General features: G+C 43.9%; 1 protein-coding gene across 1 annotated transcript in view; it reads left to right on the top strand.

The window, feature by feature from the left end:
* Positions 1–4,658: 4,658 nt before the first annotated feature.
* The window catches only part of LOC138637364 (interleukin-20 receptor subunit alpha-like), a 53,111-nt gene continuing 43,519 nt past the window's right edge, over positions 4,659–14,250 (top strand). Inside the window, exon 1 of the mRNA XM_069725961.1 lies at positions 4,659–5,036. Within this exon, the coding sequence (XP_069582062.1) occupies positions 4,985–5,036 (52 nt within the window). The 5' untranslated portion in view covers positions 4,659–4,984. The remainder of the gene's footprint in view (positions 5,037–14,250) is intronic.

Consider the following 14,250-nt stretch of genomic DNA (forward strand, 5'->3'; position numbering starts at 1 on the left):
GCCAATTTTTCATTCAAAAAGTAAAATGGCGCTCCTTCCCTTCTGAGCCTTGCCGTGTGCCCAAACAGTGGTTTACCCCCACATATGAGGTATCAGCGTACTCAGGAGAAATTGCTCAACAAATTTTAGGATCCACTTTATCCTATTGCCCATGTGAAAATGAAAAAATTGAGGCTAAAATACATTTTTTGTGAAAAAAAATACTTTTTCATTTTTACGGATCAATTTGTGAAGCACCTGGGGGTTTAAAGTGCTCACTATGCATCTAGATAAGTTTCTTGGGGTGTCTAGTTTCCAAAATGGGGTCACTTGTGGGGGAGCTCCAATGTTTAGGCACACGGGGGCTCTCCAAACGCGACATGGTGTCTGCTAAAGAGTGGAGCCAATTTTTCATTCAAAAAGTCAAGTGGCACTCCTTCCCTTCTGAGCCCTGCCGTGCGCCCAAACAGTAGTTTACCCCCACATATGAGGTATCCGCATACTCAGGACAAATTGAACAACAACTTTCGTCATTCAGTTTCTCCTTTTACCATTGGGAAAATTAAAAAATTGTTGCTAAAAGATCATTTTTGTGACTAAAAAGTTAAATGTTCATTTTTTCCTTCCATGTTGCTTCTGCTGCTGTGAAGCACCTGAAGGGTTAATAAACTTCTTGAATGTGGTTTTGAGTACCTTGAGGGGTGCAGTTTTTAGAATGGTGTCACTTTTGGCTATTTTCAGCCATATAGACCCCTCAAACTGACTTCAAATGTGAGGTGGTCCCTAACAAATGGTTTTGTAAATTTCGTTGTAAAAATGAGAAATCGCTGGTCAAATTTTAACCCTTATAACTTCCTAGCAAAAAAATGTTGTTTCCAAAATTGTGCTGATGTCAAGTAGACATGTGGGTAATGTTATTTATTAACTATTTTGTGTCACATAACTCTCTGGTTTAACAGAATAAAAATTCAAAATGTGAAAATTGCAAAATTTTCAAAATTTTTGCCAAATTTCCGTTTTTATCACAAATAAACGCAGAATTTATTAATCTAAATTTCCACTAACATGAAGCCCAATATGTCACGAAAAAACAATCTCAGAACCGCTAGGATCCGTTGAAGCGTTCTTGAAACGGCCAGGTCATTAAGGTCAAAATAGACTGGGTCATGAAGGGGTTAAACGACAGTTTTTATGGATATCTTTGAGAAATGGCTTTCTTCTTACCACTCTTCTATAAAGGCCAGATTTGTGCAGTGTATGACTGATTGTTGTCCTATGGACAGACTGTCCCACCTCAGCTGTAGATCTCTACATTTCAGCCAGAGTGATCATGTCCTCTTGGCTGCATCTCTGATCAGTCTTCTCCTTGTTTGAGATTAAAGTTTAGAGTGAAGGGTGGGTCTTGGTAGATATGCAGTGGTATGATACTCCTTCCATGCAAGAAGTGCTCCTTGGGATGTTTAAAGTTTTGGAAATCATTTAGTATCCAAATCCGGCTTTAAACTTCTCCACAACAGTATCACGGACCTACCTGTTGTGCTCCTTGGTCTTCATGATGCTCTCTGTGCTTCAAACAGAGCCCTGAGACTATCACAGAGCAGGTGCATTTATATGGAGCGCCCCCAGACACAGGGCCACAAGTCACTCAGTACCGGTGCCTTCTCCTTCTGTTCTGCGGTTGTCACGGTGGCTGGACCCGGTCGTGACCCTGCTAAGGGGCGTCCAATGAAAATGGTAGTACAGTCTGTCAGTAGTTCGTGATGCCACCTGTGGTACTCGGTCAGGGTGACCGACGCTGCTGTGGGGTCCGCTGGGGTGATGGAATGGCAGCTGGATGGTATACCTTCCCACAGGTGAAGTAAATCCCTAGGGCTTCCCAGTAAGGTGGATGGTGATGGTGTGAGGTGCAGGCAATAACGAGGACACAAGGTTGCAGTCTCTTTACCTCTTTACTGAAGGCTTCAGGATCCTCAATCCAGAGCACGTTCAACCGGGCTATCAGAGACTGGCTGGTCCGATGGGCACATCCAGAGTTTCCCTCGCAGATGGAAATCGTTGCCTACCAATAGCGCCTGTGTGTTGTAGTCCTACCCTGCTGAGCATTCGGAATAGTCCTCACAACTGCTGCTCTCTTTCGTTCGTTCTCTACAGCTTTCTCTCTCTCTCTCTCTCTCGTTCTTTGGTTCCAGATGTTACTAGTTTCTAACGTCTCCCAGGTATGTTATGGATAGGACGCCACCCGTTTGATAGGAAGGCTTGGAAGTCTTCCGGGACCCTAGAGATACCCCTCTCCCAATGTTGCCCCCTATGTCTTCGTAGGTGTAAAAGGTAGACAGCCAACCTATAATCAACTGTCCAGCGGAATTTGAAGTAAGGCCTGAAGTCAGTTACTCCTACGGTGATCCGGCCACCGACTACGTGCCTCAGTAAGATGTTGCCTTCCTCTCTCGGAACGACTCTTACTGGCTCTCCTTTGTGCTGATCTTGTTTACACGGTTCCACAATATTCTTCCCTTCTTGTCTCTCTCTTAGGATACCGCCGCAAGGTGTGCAGGCGCGGTTCCGTTCCGTTCTGTCACTAGGCACCTGCCAGGTTCCCATGCCTGACAGGGACCCCCCTGTGTCTTCTCCCTGCAACACCCCCTGCCACGGGATGTTGCCTGGTTCCAACCCAGTCAGCTTTTGACTAACTTCCTCCCCAGCCCCTAGTTTTACCAGTGTGAGGAGTGGCCCAATAAATAAAGCCTTTTGCTCCCCCTAGTGGCCGGAGTGTGAAGTGTAATGTGTTCTGGTGATACCTAGTCAGGAGAACTCTTTAGTGCCATCGGACGTACCGCTACTCGCCTTGGGGCCATACTGCAACGACCAGGTCTCTGGGGCGCTGCATACACGGCGACTTGATTACACACAGATGGATTTTATTTATCATCATTAGGAATTTAAGACAACATTGGATCATTCAGAGATCCACAATGAACTTCTGGAATGAGTTTGCTGCACTGAAAGTAAAGGGGCCAAATAATATTGCACGCCCCACTTTCCTTTTTTTGAATTTCCATAAAAATTTAACCGATAAATTTCATTCAACTTCACAATTGTGTTCCACTTGTTGTTGATTCTTCACCAAAAGTTTACATACATTTGGTATCTTTTTGTTTGAAGCATGATATGTGGGAAAAGGTTGAAAAGTTCCAGGGGGCCGAATACTTTCACAATTCACTTTACATGCAGCACCCCAGGTAGCTGGTTGCTGCAGTGATGTTGCCTTCCCTTCGGGAGGGTGATGTCATGCTTGGAGGCAAGTGGGATTCTTTCTATCAGGTAAGGCACTTAAATTCAACACATCTGAATCTAGGCCAGGAGGGGGAGCTTCCTTGGACTTTATGCTTCCTGTTCTGGAGGAGGAGTCAGCCAGTTGTAGAGGAGTGAGGAGAGGAGAAGGACGTCTGGAGCAGATGTACAGACCTAGAGGCCCAGCAGCCACGAGGGAGCTACAGCCTCTGGAAAGAGAGATAACGAGAGCAGTTGAATTGTGAAGGAGCTTAGAGGGAAGAAGCACAGTGGAGGAAAGGGCCCAGGAGGGAAACAGCATGAGGACACCTTCAGAGCCAGAGCGCAGAAGCCGGGTACCGGGAGCCCGAGGACGTGTTGTTCTCCAGGACACGCCACAGAACCAGAGGGCATAGTACTATATCTCAATTGCTTGGAGCAAGTCTGAGGTGAAGCAGTGACCTTAAGAGCTGTGTCATCTAAGAGATCCTATAAACAGGCTCAAACTTCCTATCATACAGACATCTGTCTTAGGGCAGGAGAGAGGGGACCCTGTCAGCAAGCTTTAAGCCACAGGGACCTTGCCATCTGGTGCAAGTAGGAAAGGCTTGCGGACCTCACCTGAAATGAGATCCCTTGTTGCCTCGAAGCCAGCCAGACATCAGCTACCCTACACCTGGTACCCTGAACTGAGGACTGCTACCATCAGTACACCAGGTAAAAGACTGCAACCTCTGTGTCCTCCACTTATTCGTCAGCATCCACCATCTTTGCCACACACCTTGGGAGCCCTGGGGACCCCGCTTCACCTGTGGGAAGCGTTACCATCTTGCTGCAACAACATCACCCCAGAGGACCCCTTTAAGCTGCGTCGGTCCCTACTGACCGAATACCACAGGACGTGTCATGAACAATAGACATTACAAATCCCTTTAAATACCTTTTCCTTTAATTGGGCACCCAGGGCCACGGACCGAGTCTCAGCCACCGTGACATCCCTTTTAAGACCGGACCCTGTACCGAGTATCCCGCTGCCCTAGTAGTGCGTTCCATACACTTGTGTCCTCATCCTCTGAGCTCTTGCATCCGTTTAACTGTTTATATGTGAATGAAAACCACTGTTATCCACCCTACTCCAGTGTCTAGTGCTCCTGTACCCAAGCATCCTGAAGCCATAATTACTAGATGTTACTGTATGTTTTGGTTTCTTGAGATTGCTGATAAATCCTGATATTTTTGCTCTACAATGAATGACCAAATATGCTACATTTCTCACTGCTAAATGAGTTTAAAAAATGTGCCATCTTCTATTCCTAAGAAACATAATCAGATGTGTTTCCTCTCAAACGTAACCACTGTAGAGGTATCCAATTTCATAATTCTTGCTCCTCCTCTAAATATACTTCCTTGAACTAACTTCATGCAAACTTCAGGTGTAACCAGGTTACATTATGTGAAGAGGAAGAATGACTGTTGGGTGAGGCATACCAGACATGACAGGAAACCTTGAACACTTCATGTTCACAGATGTAGATGAAATAAAGAAGAAAAGTGGACAAAAAGGACGTCCGTGGGAATACACGTGCTCTACAGACAAGTAGCTTTCCTGTCCAAGTCTGGTTCCTGGGACAAGTTACCAAACATGGGGCAGACTGAAGGTACTCTCACCTGCCTGAATGTCACCGGAATTCTACACAAGAGCTATGTGTAAGACATAAGGCTAGCCACAGTGACAATGCTGACACCTCTTCTGCTCCTTTTACTACTACCTTTGACGATTGATTCAGGTAAGCACCTAGATTAGGTGTAAATTATAATAATTCTATGATTGATGGTTACATGGCAGAAATGTTGTAGATTACTGGCAAGACATTCTTTATTGAATGCTTGATATACTTTAATATTAAAATAAACAATCCACAATACACTCTGGGAAACCGTTCAATATTCGAAATATTGAAAAAAGGCAAGGAATACACTTTATACACTTTCTTCACAACATGAAAACTTTGAACTTGAGACTTGATCTGACCTCGGTGACAAGCAAAACAGCATGTCGGTAGAAACTTTCTGAAGCAGCGCATTTATTAGCAAAAAGAACCTATTTATAAAATGACTATGATGGAAATGATTTTTAAAAAATTATAGTGATTGATTTGATGTTTAAGCTGCCTTCACGCATTCCATTTTTAATGATTGGTGGTTTATGAAATCTCTACAAGTTTTAGACAAATGTTGGCATCACTACAATTTTTCTACATATGCCATGGCAAATCAGTTTATATACTATATTGTTGCAAGTTTTGGCCTATCAAACAATCTATTTTGTCTTATTTATTTCGGATTTCATTTTTTTTCTTTAGCCATGAAATCTATTCCCAGTGGTCATTTTGTTTGGCAACATGCCATTAGTGTCAAACCACAAAAATAGATACATGGCCATTAAAGGAGCTTATCATTTTAAGATTTTTTTTTGTATAAAGGCTTGGTCTCTAAGAAAATCAGCATTACTGAATCCCTACGGCTTCATCGTTACCTCTCCATTAGTGCTCCAGTTTTTGTTGGCCGGGCTGCAACTGTGACGCCACGACTACAGACTCTGCAGCCAATCACTGGATGTCTTGTATGAATACATTGACATGTCTGATGGGCCCTGTGATTGACTACAGTGGTAACTTGCAGTAATCGTGATGTCAACAATGCAACCTTGACAACAAAGTCTGGGGCAGTGGTGGAGAAACAGCACTTGAGTAGTTGAATAGTGGGGGTAAGTAATACTGATTTTTTTCTATACTTAATTTTTGGAATTACAGTTAATTTTATATTGACCTTGTAGCTCTTCTATATCATTATCCACAGTGAACCTCAAAATTGCATCCAATATTCAAGATAATTAATAGATTGATAATATTTTATTTTAGTCCAAGGTTTATGTCTCTGTTATGCACTTTAAAACTATATTTGCTTTTGCACCAATTGCTTGACTTTTAGCACTGTTCTTCAGTTTACTGGTAACCATAGCACCCAAGCTCTTTCTACCTGCTCTGCTTTCGTTTTGACAGTCATTCCTTAGTATGATTTATTCCTGACTATTGGACAATCTAATGGGCTCGCAATCAACCATTAAAATATTAAAAATTATAATATACTCATTCTACTGGTGTGTTGAATTTATAACCATGCATAAAAGTGATTGTTATCAGCAACAGAGTGCCTCGTGTAAGCAGGTCATGTGCTGCCTTTGAAATAAATGATATTCTATGCTCACAGGATAATTGTGTTAGTAATTGTTCTGTGTGCATATAATGTTCTGCAGTCCATCTAATGACATAAGTAAACGACTTCAGATTGGCTTGTATATAGTCGATCGGCGGTCATTTGATGGCCATGATCGGCCTTTTTAAAGAGGGCATTACTTTATTCCAATGTATGTTTACTCAGCAAAACTATTATCACTATCTAGGTTAATTTCTTTGTATTTACTTGTCCAAGATAGTAATATTTCAGACTTAAAGGGAATCTGTCAGTAGCATCAACCATCCTAAGCCATCTATATGAGCATGTAGGTCATAGGGAGTTGACAAAATGATATCTTGATATTTGTTATCCTATGTTTTATCCCTGTGAAATTCATATTTTTTTACACGTACTGTAAATGAGCGGTTAAGTTTGGGCCAGACACTGATCTCCATGAGAATCTGCCTCCAGGGCTTATTTTAGATGACATTGAGTGTTACCAGTGTGAGACATGTAGATTGTCAGTTATTACTTGGTCCACACTGGTAACACTCGCTTTCATTAACCCCTTTCTGCCAGCTGACGGAATAGTACGTCAGCTGGCAGATCCCCTGCTTTGAGGTGGGCTCCGGCGGTGAGCCCACCTCAAAGCCGCGACATGTCAGCTGTTTTGTACAGCTGACATGTGCGCGCAATGAGCGCGAGCGGAATCGCGATCCGCCCGCGCCCATTAACTAGTTAAATGCCGCCGTCAAGCGCTGACAGCGGCATTTAACTAGCGCTCTCGGCCGCGCGGCCGGAAGTGCTCGCACTGCGGACCCCCGACACATGATCGGGGGTCGGCAGTGCATCGCCATAACAACCAGAGGTCTCCTTGAGACCTCTATGGTTGTTGATGGCCGATTGCTTTGAGCGCCACCCTGTGGTCGGCGTTCAAAGCACACCTGCATTTCTGCTACATAGAGGTGATCTGCACTTCACCTCTATGTAGCAGAGCCGATCGAGTAATGCATGCTTCTAGCCTCCTATGGAGGCTATTGAAGCATGCCAAAATAAAAAAAAAAAGTGATTAAAAATATTAAAAAAATAAAAAAAATATAAAAGTTCAAATCACCCTTTCGCCCCAATCAAAATAAAACAATTAAAAAAAAATTAAATATACACATATTTGGTATCGCCGCGTTCAGAATCACCAGATCTATCAATAAAAACAAAGGATTAACCTGACCGCTAAATGACATAGCGAGAAAAAAAATCAAAACGCCAAAATTACGTTTTTTTGGTCGCCGCGACATTGCATTAAAATGCAATAACGGGCGATCAAAAGAACGCATCTACACCAAAATGGTATCATTAAAAACGCCAGCTCGGCATGCAAAAAATAAGCCCTCACCTGACCCCAGATCACGAAAATTGGAGACGTTACGGGTATCGGAAAATAGCGCATTTTTTTTTTTTTTTTTTAAGCAAATTTTGGAAATTTTTTTCACCACTTAGATAAAAAATAACTTTGACATGTTTGGTGTCTATGAACTCGTAATGACCTGGAGAATCATAATGGCAGGTCAGTTTTAGCATTTAGTAAACCTAGCAAAAAAGCCAAACAAAAAACAAGTGTGAGATTGCACTTTTTTTGCAATTTCATCACACTTGGAATTTTTTTCCCGTTTTCTGTTACATGGCATGGTAAAATCAATGATATAGTTCAAAAGTACATCTCGTCCCGCAAAAAATAAGCCCTCACATGGCCATATTGACGGAAAAACAAAAAAGTTATGGCTCTGGGAAGGAGGGGAGCAAAAAACGAAAATGAAAAAGCGGAAAAAGCTCCGGGGGTGAAGGGGTTAAAAATAAGCTCTCGGGGCAGATCCTTATGCAGATCAGTGTCTGGCCCAAAGATCTTAACAACCAATTTACATATAAGAAAAACATGGATTTCTCTGAAATAAGACACCGAATCACAGATATCAAGGTATCATTTTATTCAACCTCCTTTATTATTATTATTATTATTATTATTATTATTATTATTATTATTATTTTAACCTGCATGTGCATATAGACAGTTAGGAGGGTTGATCTGACTTGTAGGTGTCCTTTGAGCTTTGTATTTATCTCTAAAAGGCTAGGGGCTTTAGCATTATTTCAGTAAAGATGTTGTCCACTACTTGGGCAACTCCTTATCATAACCCATGCGTGGCCTCGATAAAATAAAAAAGCTTATGCTCATTTCCCCTGCTGGTGCCTTTCCTGCAGTGTTGGCATCCGTTCTCCTGGGGCTCCCGTTCAGTTGGTGTGACACATGACCCTGCCGCCCAATTAGCTCTGGAATCACTGTTCCCACCTTTGGACAAATTGAACATGAAGAGGAAGTCAGAGATCAGCTGCAGCCCGGACTTCCTCTTTGTCACGTGTCCCACCTACCACAGGAGAGCCCCAGGAAGCAAAAAGCCTCCTCCTGTGTTAACACAGTGATATTTAAAGGGAATTTGTCAGCTTTGTTATGTGGTCCAAACCATGGACAGCATGAATCAGAGTTTGGCTACACAATACGCCAGGTATATTTTTTGTCCAGCATTAGAAAATGTAATTTGAAATGTCCTTTATCCAGCGTTGCTCCAGGTGATTGACAAGTCTCTTACATTGCGCACTCATGAGAGACCGGTGAATTATTTGGAGCAATGTGTCGGACTAGTCTTGTCTTTGGCTTTTCAAACTACATTTTTTCAAAAATGCCAGAGCATTTAAGAGAAAAATATGCCAGGCTGCAATTGTATAGCCAAGCTCTGATTTGTGCTGCCATGAAATTAGCAGCATGAATAAGCTGACAGGCTCCGTTTAATGGACATCTCTGTACAATCCAGGTCCATGTTATCATGTTGTCTGCCACTTGTGCGGTTTATTTCCAGTGAGAACAAAAAATCATGTTGAACTCCATTCCTTACACCATGGTGCCCGCTTGCCCCTTTTTCTATATTCATATTTTATAGTATATATATATATATGCTACAAACTGTGCTATGCTCATTGCTCACAAATAATAATGTTTTTAACCATTATTTGCATTGTGAAGACTTTTTATATGTCTAATCTGACCTATTGAAGTAAGTGTTAGGGCTGGCGGAACGCACCGAGTAATTATTGAGAAAATATAGGTGCGTTCGCAGCCCTGGGTACACCATGCAGGAGTGCAACCTGCTGCTAGTAAATGGCGGCACTATATGGCGGTACAACACCTGAATAGACACGGGTTCCGTCACCCGGTCTGTATAGCAGCGAACTCTGTTGCTTCACAGAGTCGCCGGGATTAGGATAACGCTATGCCCTGTTAACTTCACAGAGGATGACAGCTCACTAAGGCTATGTGCACACAATGCGGATTTGCTGCGGATCCGCAGCGGATTTTTCCGCGCAGAAACGCTGCAGATCCACACTGTGATGTACAGTACAATGTAAATCAATGGGGTAAAAAAAATAGCTGTGCAGATGGTGTGGAAAGATCAGTGCGGAATTGCTGCGGATTTCAAAGAAGTGCATGTCCCTTCTTTTGTGCAGATCTGCAGCGTTTCTGCACCCCTCCATGTTAAAAATCCACCGTGGCAAAAACCGCAGAAAATCCGCACAAAATCTGCATAAAAACTGTGGCTGCGGATGCTGCCAGGAGATACGGATTTTGTGCAGAAAATTTTGCACCTCTTTTCTTACGTGTGCACATAGCCTTACAGAGCAGATAGCATACAGTGGTCAAACAGTCAGCTTCAGCACACAAACAACTCCTCTCCAGAGGTGCCGTAATTCTAGTGGCTATACACCAGCCCTAAATTCACACACATGAACTCCTCTCAGTAGGTGCCAGAATTCTAGTAGCTATACAGTCACCCCTGAGCACATGCAGACACAGACCACTAGGTAGCTAAGCTCATAAACATAGGTTGATACTAGTTCATGGCCGTGCAGCCATGCAAAACTTTTATAGAGAAAGCTCTCCAGGACCTTCCTAGTGGTCCAATAGGAGCTGCTTCAGGACCTGAGCATGTGACCCCGACCTCCAATGAGAGGCCGTCCCTTGGGCATGCTCAGTAGCGGAAAAGCAGGACTTAGTCCCAGAAGCATCTGCTCGCTGCAGAACAGTGCTGGTTACAATGGCTGAGCCTGGAAGATCAGCAGTAACCAAGCGCACAGTATCTGCCTGAGCCAGACGCTGGGACCGATGTCTCCGCTGAGCAGGCTCCACTGTGGCTGAAGAAGAATGGGAGACCGCAGCGGAGGTGCAGCGGTGGGAACTCAACACCTAACAGTAAGATTAGCTACTTACTTAGTAATGAACTGTATGTAGCTGTGCACCCTTAACTCAGTCTCACGTATGATCACGGTTGTCATTCACCTGCTGTTTATTTCACGATTCTGTGAAGTCCTGAACTCTCAACATGATGTAGTATCATCCTAACTCCCTTGCAGATTTGGAGATTATTACCACCCCTTACAACATAGTGACTTCTCTTGTTATGTACAGCATCGCACCTTACATTTTTGATTTTCTTGTTATTTTTGTCATTTATAGCACCTTGTCCTCTTCCTAGGGTTATTGTGCCAAGTTCTGGCCCCTTCCTGGTGTTCATGTACTCTATCCTGGGCCTCATCATAATATAATGTTGCCTGTTCCCCACTATATTAAAAAAACAAAACACGATTCGATCCACTTTCCTCCACTTCCATGCCATACACAGTCCTCTTCTGCAAGATACGACAGCCGACTTTGGCATCTCCGCCATGGCGCATGACATCATGAGGTCGTGGGCACACCAACATCAGTTGTCAGCCTCTGGCAGGCGGCTTGTATTGCAGCACAGGGAGATGCACATCCAGCTGAAATAGTCACCGATGTTGGAGCCTCCCCATCTCCAGGCCCCGATGCAGTTGAACTGGCTGCATTGACAATGTCTCCACTCCTGGTCTTTATCTTTGTTTCAGACATCTTATCACAGGTGGTTTAAGGGCAAGTGAGCTAGCACAATGTTTCAGCGTCGGACTGAAGCACCTTGGGACAACCCGAGAACATCAATCTTGGGGCCCTCTATGTAGCTACATAGAAGTAAATAGAAGACCATCAATTGTACTGTAAAAAGCCCTAATATCAGGGTATAATAAAAGGTAGCACATGTCTTAATTAAATAGTAGGGGTTGGGGTAGCCCTCCTCATAGAATATAAAGTAGCCCCCTCATAGACTATAAAGTAGCTCCCTCATATAGTATAATGCAGCCCCCCTCATAAAATATAATGTAGCCTCCCTCATAGAATATAATGCAGCCCCCCATAGAATATAATGTAGTCCCCCTCATAGGGTATAATGCAGCCAGCCTCATATAGTATAATGTAGCCTCCCTCATAGAATATAATGCAGCCCCCCCTAGAATATAATGTAGCCCCCCTCATAGGGTATAATGCAGCCAGCCTGATATAGTATAATACATCCCGGAGAATCCTCCGGTTCTCGAGTGGGCCAGTCCAACCCTGCTTTAGGGCATTTCTCACAGTACTTACTCAGGGTCAATAATCTAAAGAGTAGCCATTGATTTATTTCTTTTTCATGAATGAATTGTACACATAAAAATAAGTAATTTAGTAAAATATCTAATCTCAACTAGGATATACAGTATTACAGAGTTGCTCATTTTTAAGGGAACTATTAATTTATTAAATAAAAATTAAACCTACCGTTACTCTTTCATGACCCCATACACATTAGATAACTGACAGTGCAACTATTGTTCACCCAACAATAATCTCTCCTTACACCCCTATACTTAGGAATGATTGGTTTGACATAATCTGTCAGGTAAGAGTCAAGAGGTCCCTATACTCAAAAGGCTGTTGGCTGATTCCACCAATATTCATGTGCTCAGACAACTTTAGTCCAATGTGTAGAGGGCTTTAAATCAGGGCATTCCTTCACTTTTGATGTTGCCAACAAGTAGTCATTAGGGTGTAGATGAGAACCACTCCACTCACTATTTCTAAAGCCTCTTCATGCTGACCATATCATTTTCTCAATAGATTCTCTTTTATTAGCAATTTCAACCTTCAATATAACATACTAGCTATTGAACCTGTTCTACGACCGGGTGGCGAGTATTTATATTGGTATATGGTCTCCATCCTGGTATGTGCTGCTCCATCCTGCGTCCCCATCCTGTCATGTGCTGCTCCATCCTGCGTCCCCATCCTGTCATGAGCTGCTCCATCCTGTGCTCCCGTCCTGTCATGCATGTGCTGCTCCATCCTGCGCCCCCATCCTGTCATGTGCTGCACCCATCCTGCGCCCCCATTCTGTCATGTGCTGCTCCCATCCTGCGCCCCCATTCTGACATGTGCTGCTCCCATCCTGCGCCTCCATTCTGACATGTGCTGCACCTATCCTGTGCCTCCATTCTGTCATTTGCTGCTCCCATCCTGCGCCCCCATCCTGTCATGTGCTGCTCCCATCCTGCGCCCCCGTTCTGTCATGTGCTGCTTCCATCCTGCACCGCCGTTCTGTCATGTGCTGCCCTATTCTGTCATGTGCTGCCCCCATCCTGCACCCCCGTTCTGTCATGTGCTGCTCCCATCCTGCGCCACCGTTCTGTAATTTGCTGCTCCCATCCATATGCCCCATACGCTGCTCCATTATGGTTGATGGCACCCACAAGATGCTCCATAGTATATGCCCCGTATGCCGCTCCATTATGGTTGATGGCCCCCATAAGATGCTCCATAGTATATGCCTCATATGCTGCTTCATTATGGTTGATGGCCCCCATAAAATGCTCCATAGTATATGCCCCGTATGCTGCTGCATTATGGTTGATGGCCCCCATAAGATGCTCCATAGTATATGCCCAGTATGCTGCTCCATAAAGGTTTATGGCCCCCATAAGATGCTCCATGGTATATGCCCCGTACACTGCTCCATAAAGGTGTATGGCCCCCATAAGTGTTGTGAATTCTGTGGCAGAGCTCCCTCCTGTGGTCACAAGTTGTACTTCGGCTGGTTCTCTCTGTGAGCTTCCGTTGGTGGAGGAAAGTGGTACTGCGGCTTCTGAGTTTCCTTCCTCAGGTGATGTGGTGAAGTCGTTAGGTGCTTCTCTATTTAACTCCACCTAGTGCTTTGATCCTGGCTTCCAGTCAATGTTCTAGTATTGGACCTGTTTCCTCCTGGATCGTTCCTGTGGCCTGCTGCTCTGCATAGCTAAGTTCCTCTTTGCTATTTGTTTGCTGTTTTTTTCTGTCCAGCTTGTCAATTTGTTTTTTCCTGCTTGCTGGAAGCTCTGGGACGCAGAGGGTGTACCTCCGTGCCGTTAGTTCGGTACGGAGGGTCTTTTTGCCCCCTTTGCGTGGTTTTTGTAGGGTTTTGTGTTGACCGCAAAGTTACCTTTCCTATCCTCGCTCTGTTCAGAAAGTTGGGCCTCACTTTGCTAAATCTATTTCATCTCTACGTTTGTCTTTTCATCTTAACTCACAGTCATTATATGTGGGGGCTGCCTTTTTCTTTGGGGTATTTCTCTGAGGCAAGGTAGGCTTATTTTCTATCTTCAGGCTAGCTAGTTTCTCAGGCTGTGCCGAGTTGCATAGGGAGCGTTAGGCGCAATCCACAGCTGCCTCTAGTGTGTGTTGGTGAGGATTAGGGATTGCGGTCAGCAGAGTTTCCACGTCTCAGAGCTCGTTCTATGTTTTTGGGTTATTGTCAGGTCACTGTATGTGCTCTGGCTTCTATGTCCATTGTGGTA

Source organism: Ranitomeya imitator, chromosome 5, assembly GCF_032444005.1.
Source record: "Ranitomeya imitator isolate aRanImi1 chromosome 5, aRanImi1.pri, whole genome shotgun sequence".
Taxonomy (NCBI): Eukaryota; Metazoa; Chordata; class Amphibia; order Anura; family Dendrobatidae; genus Ranitomeya; species Ranitomeya imitator.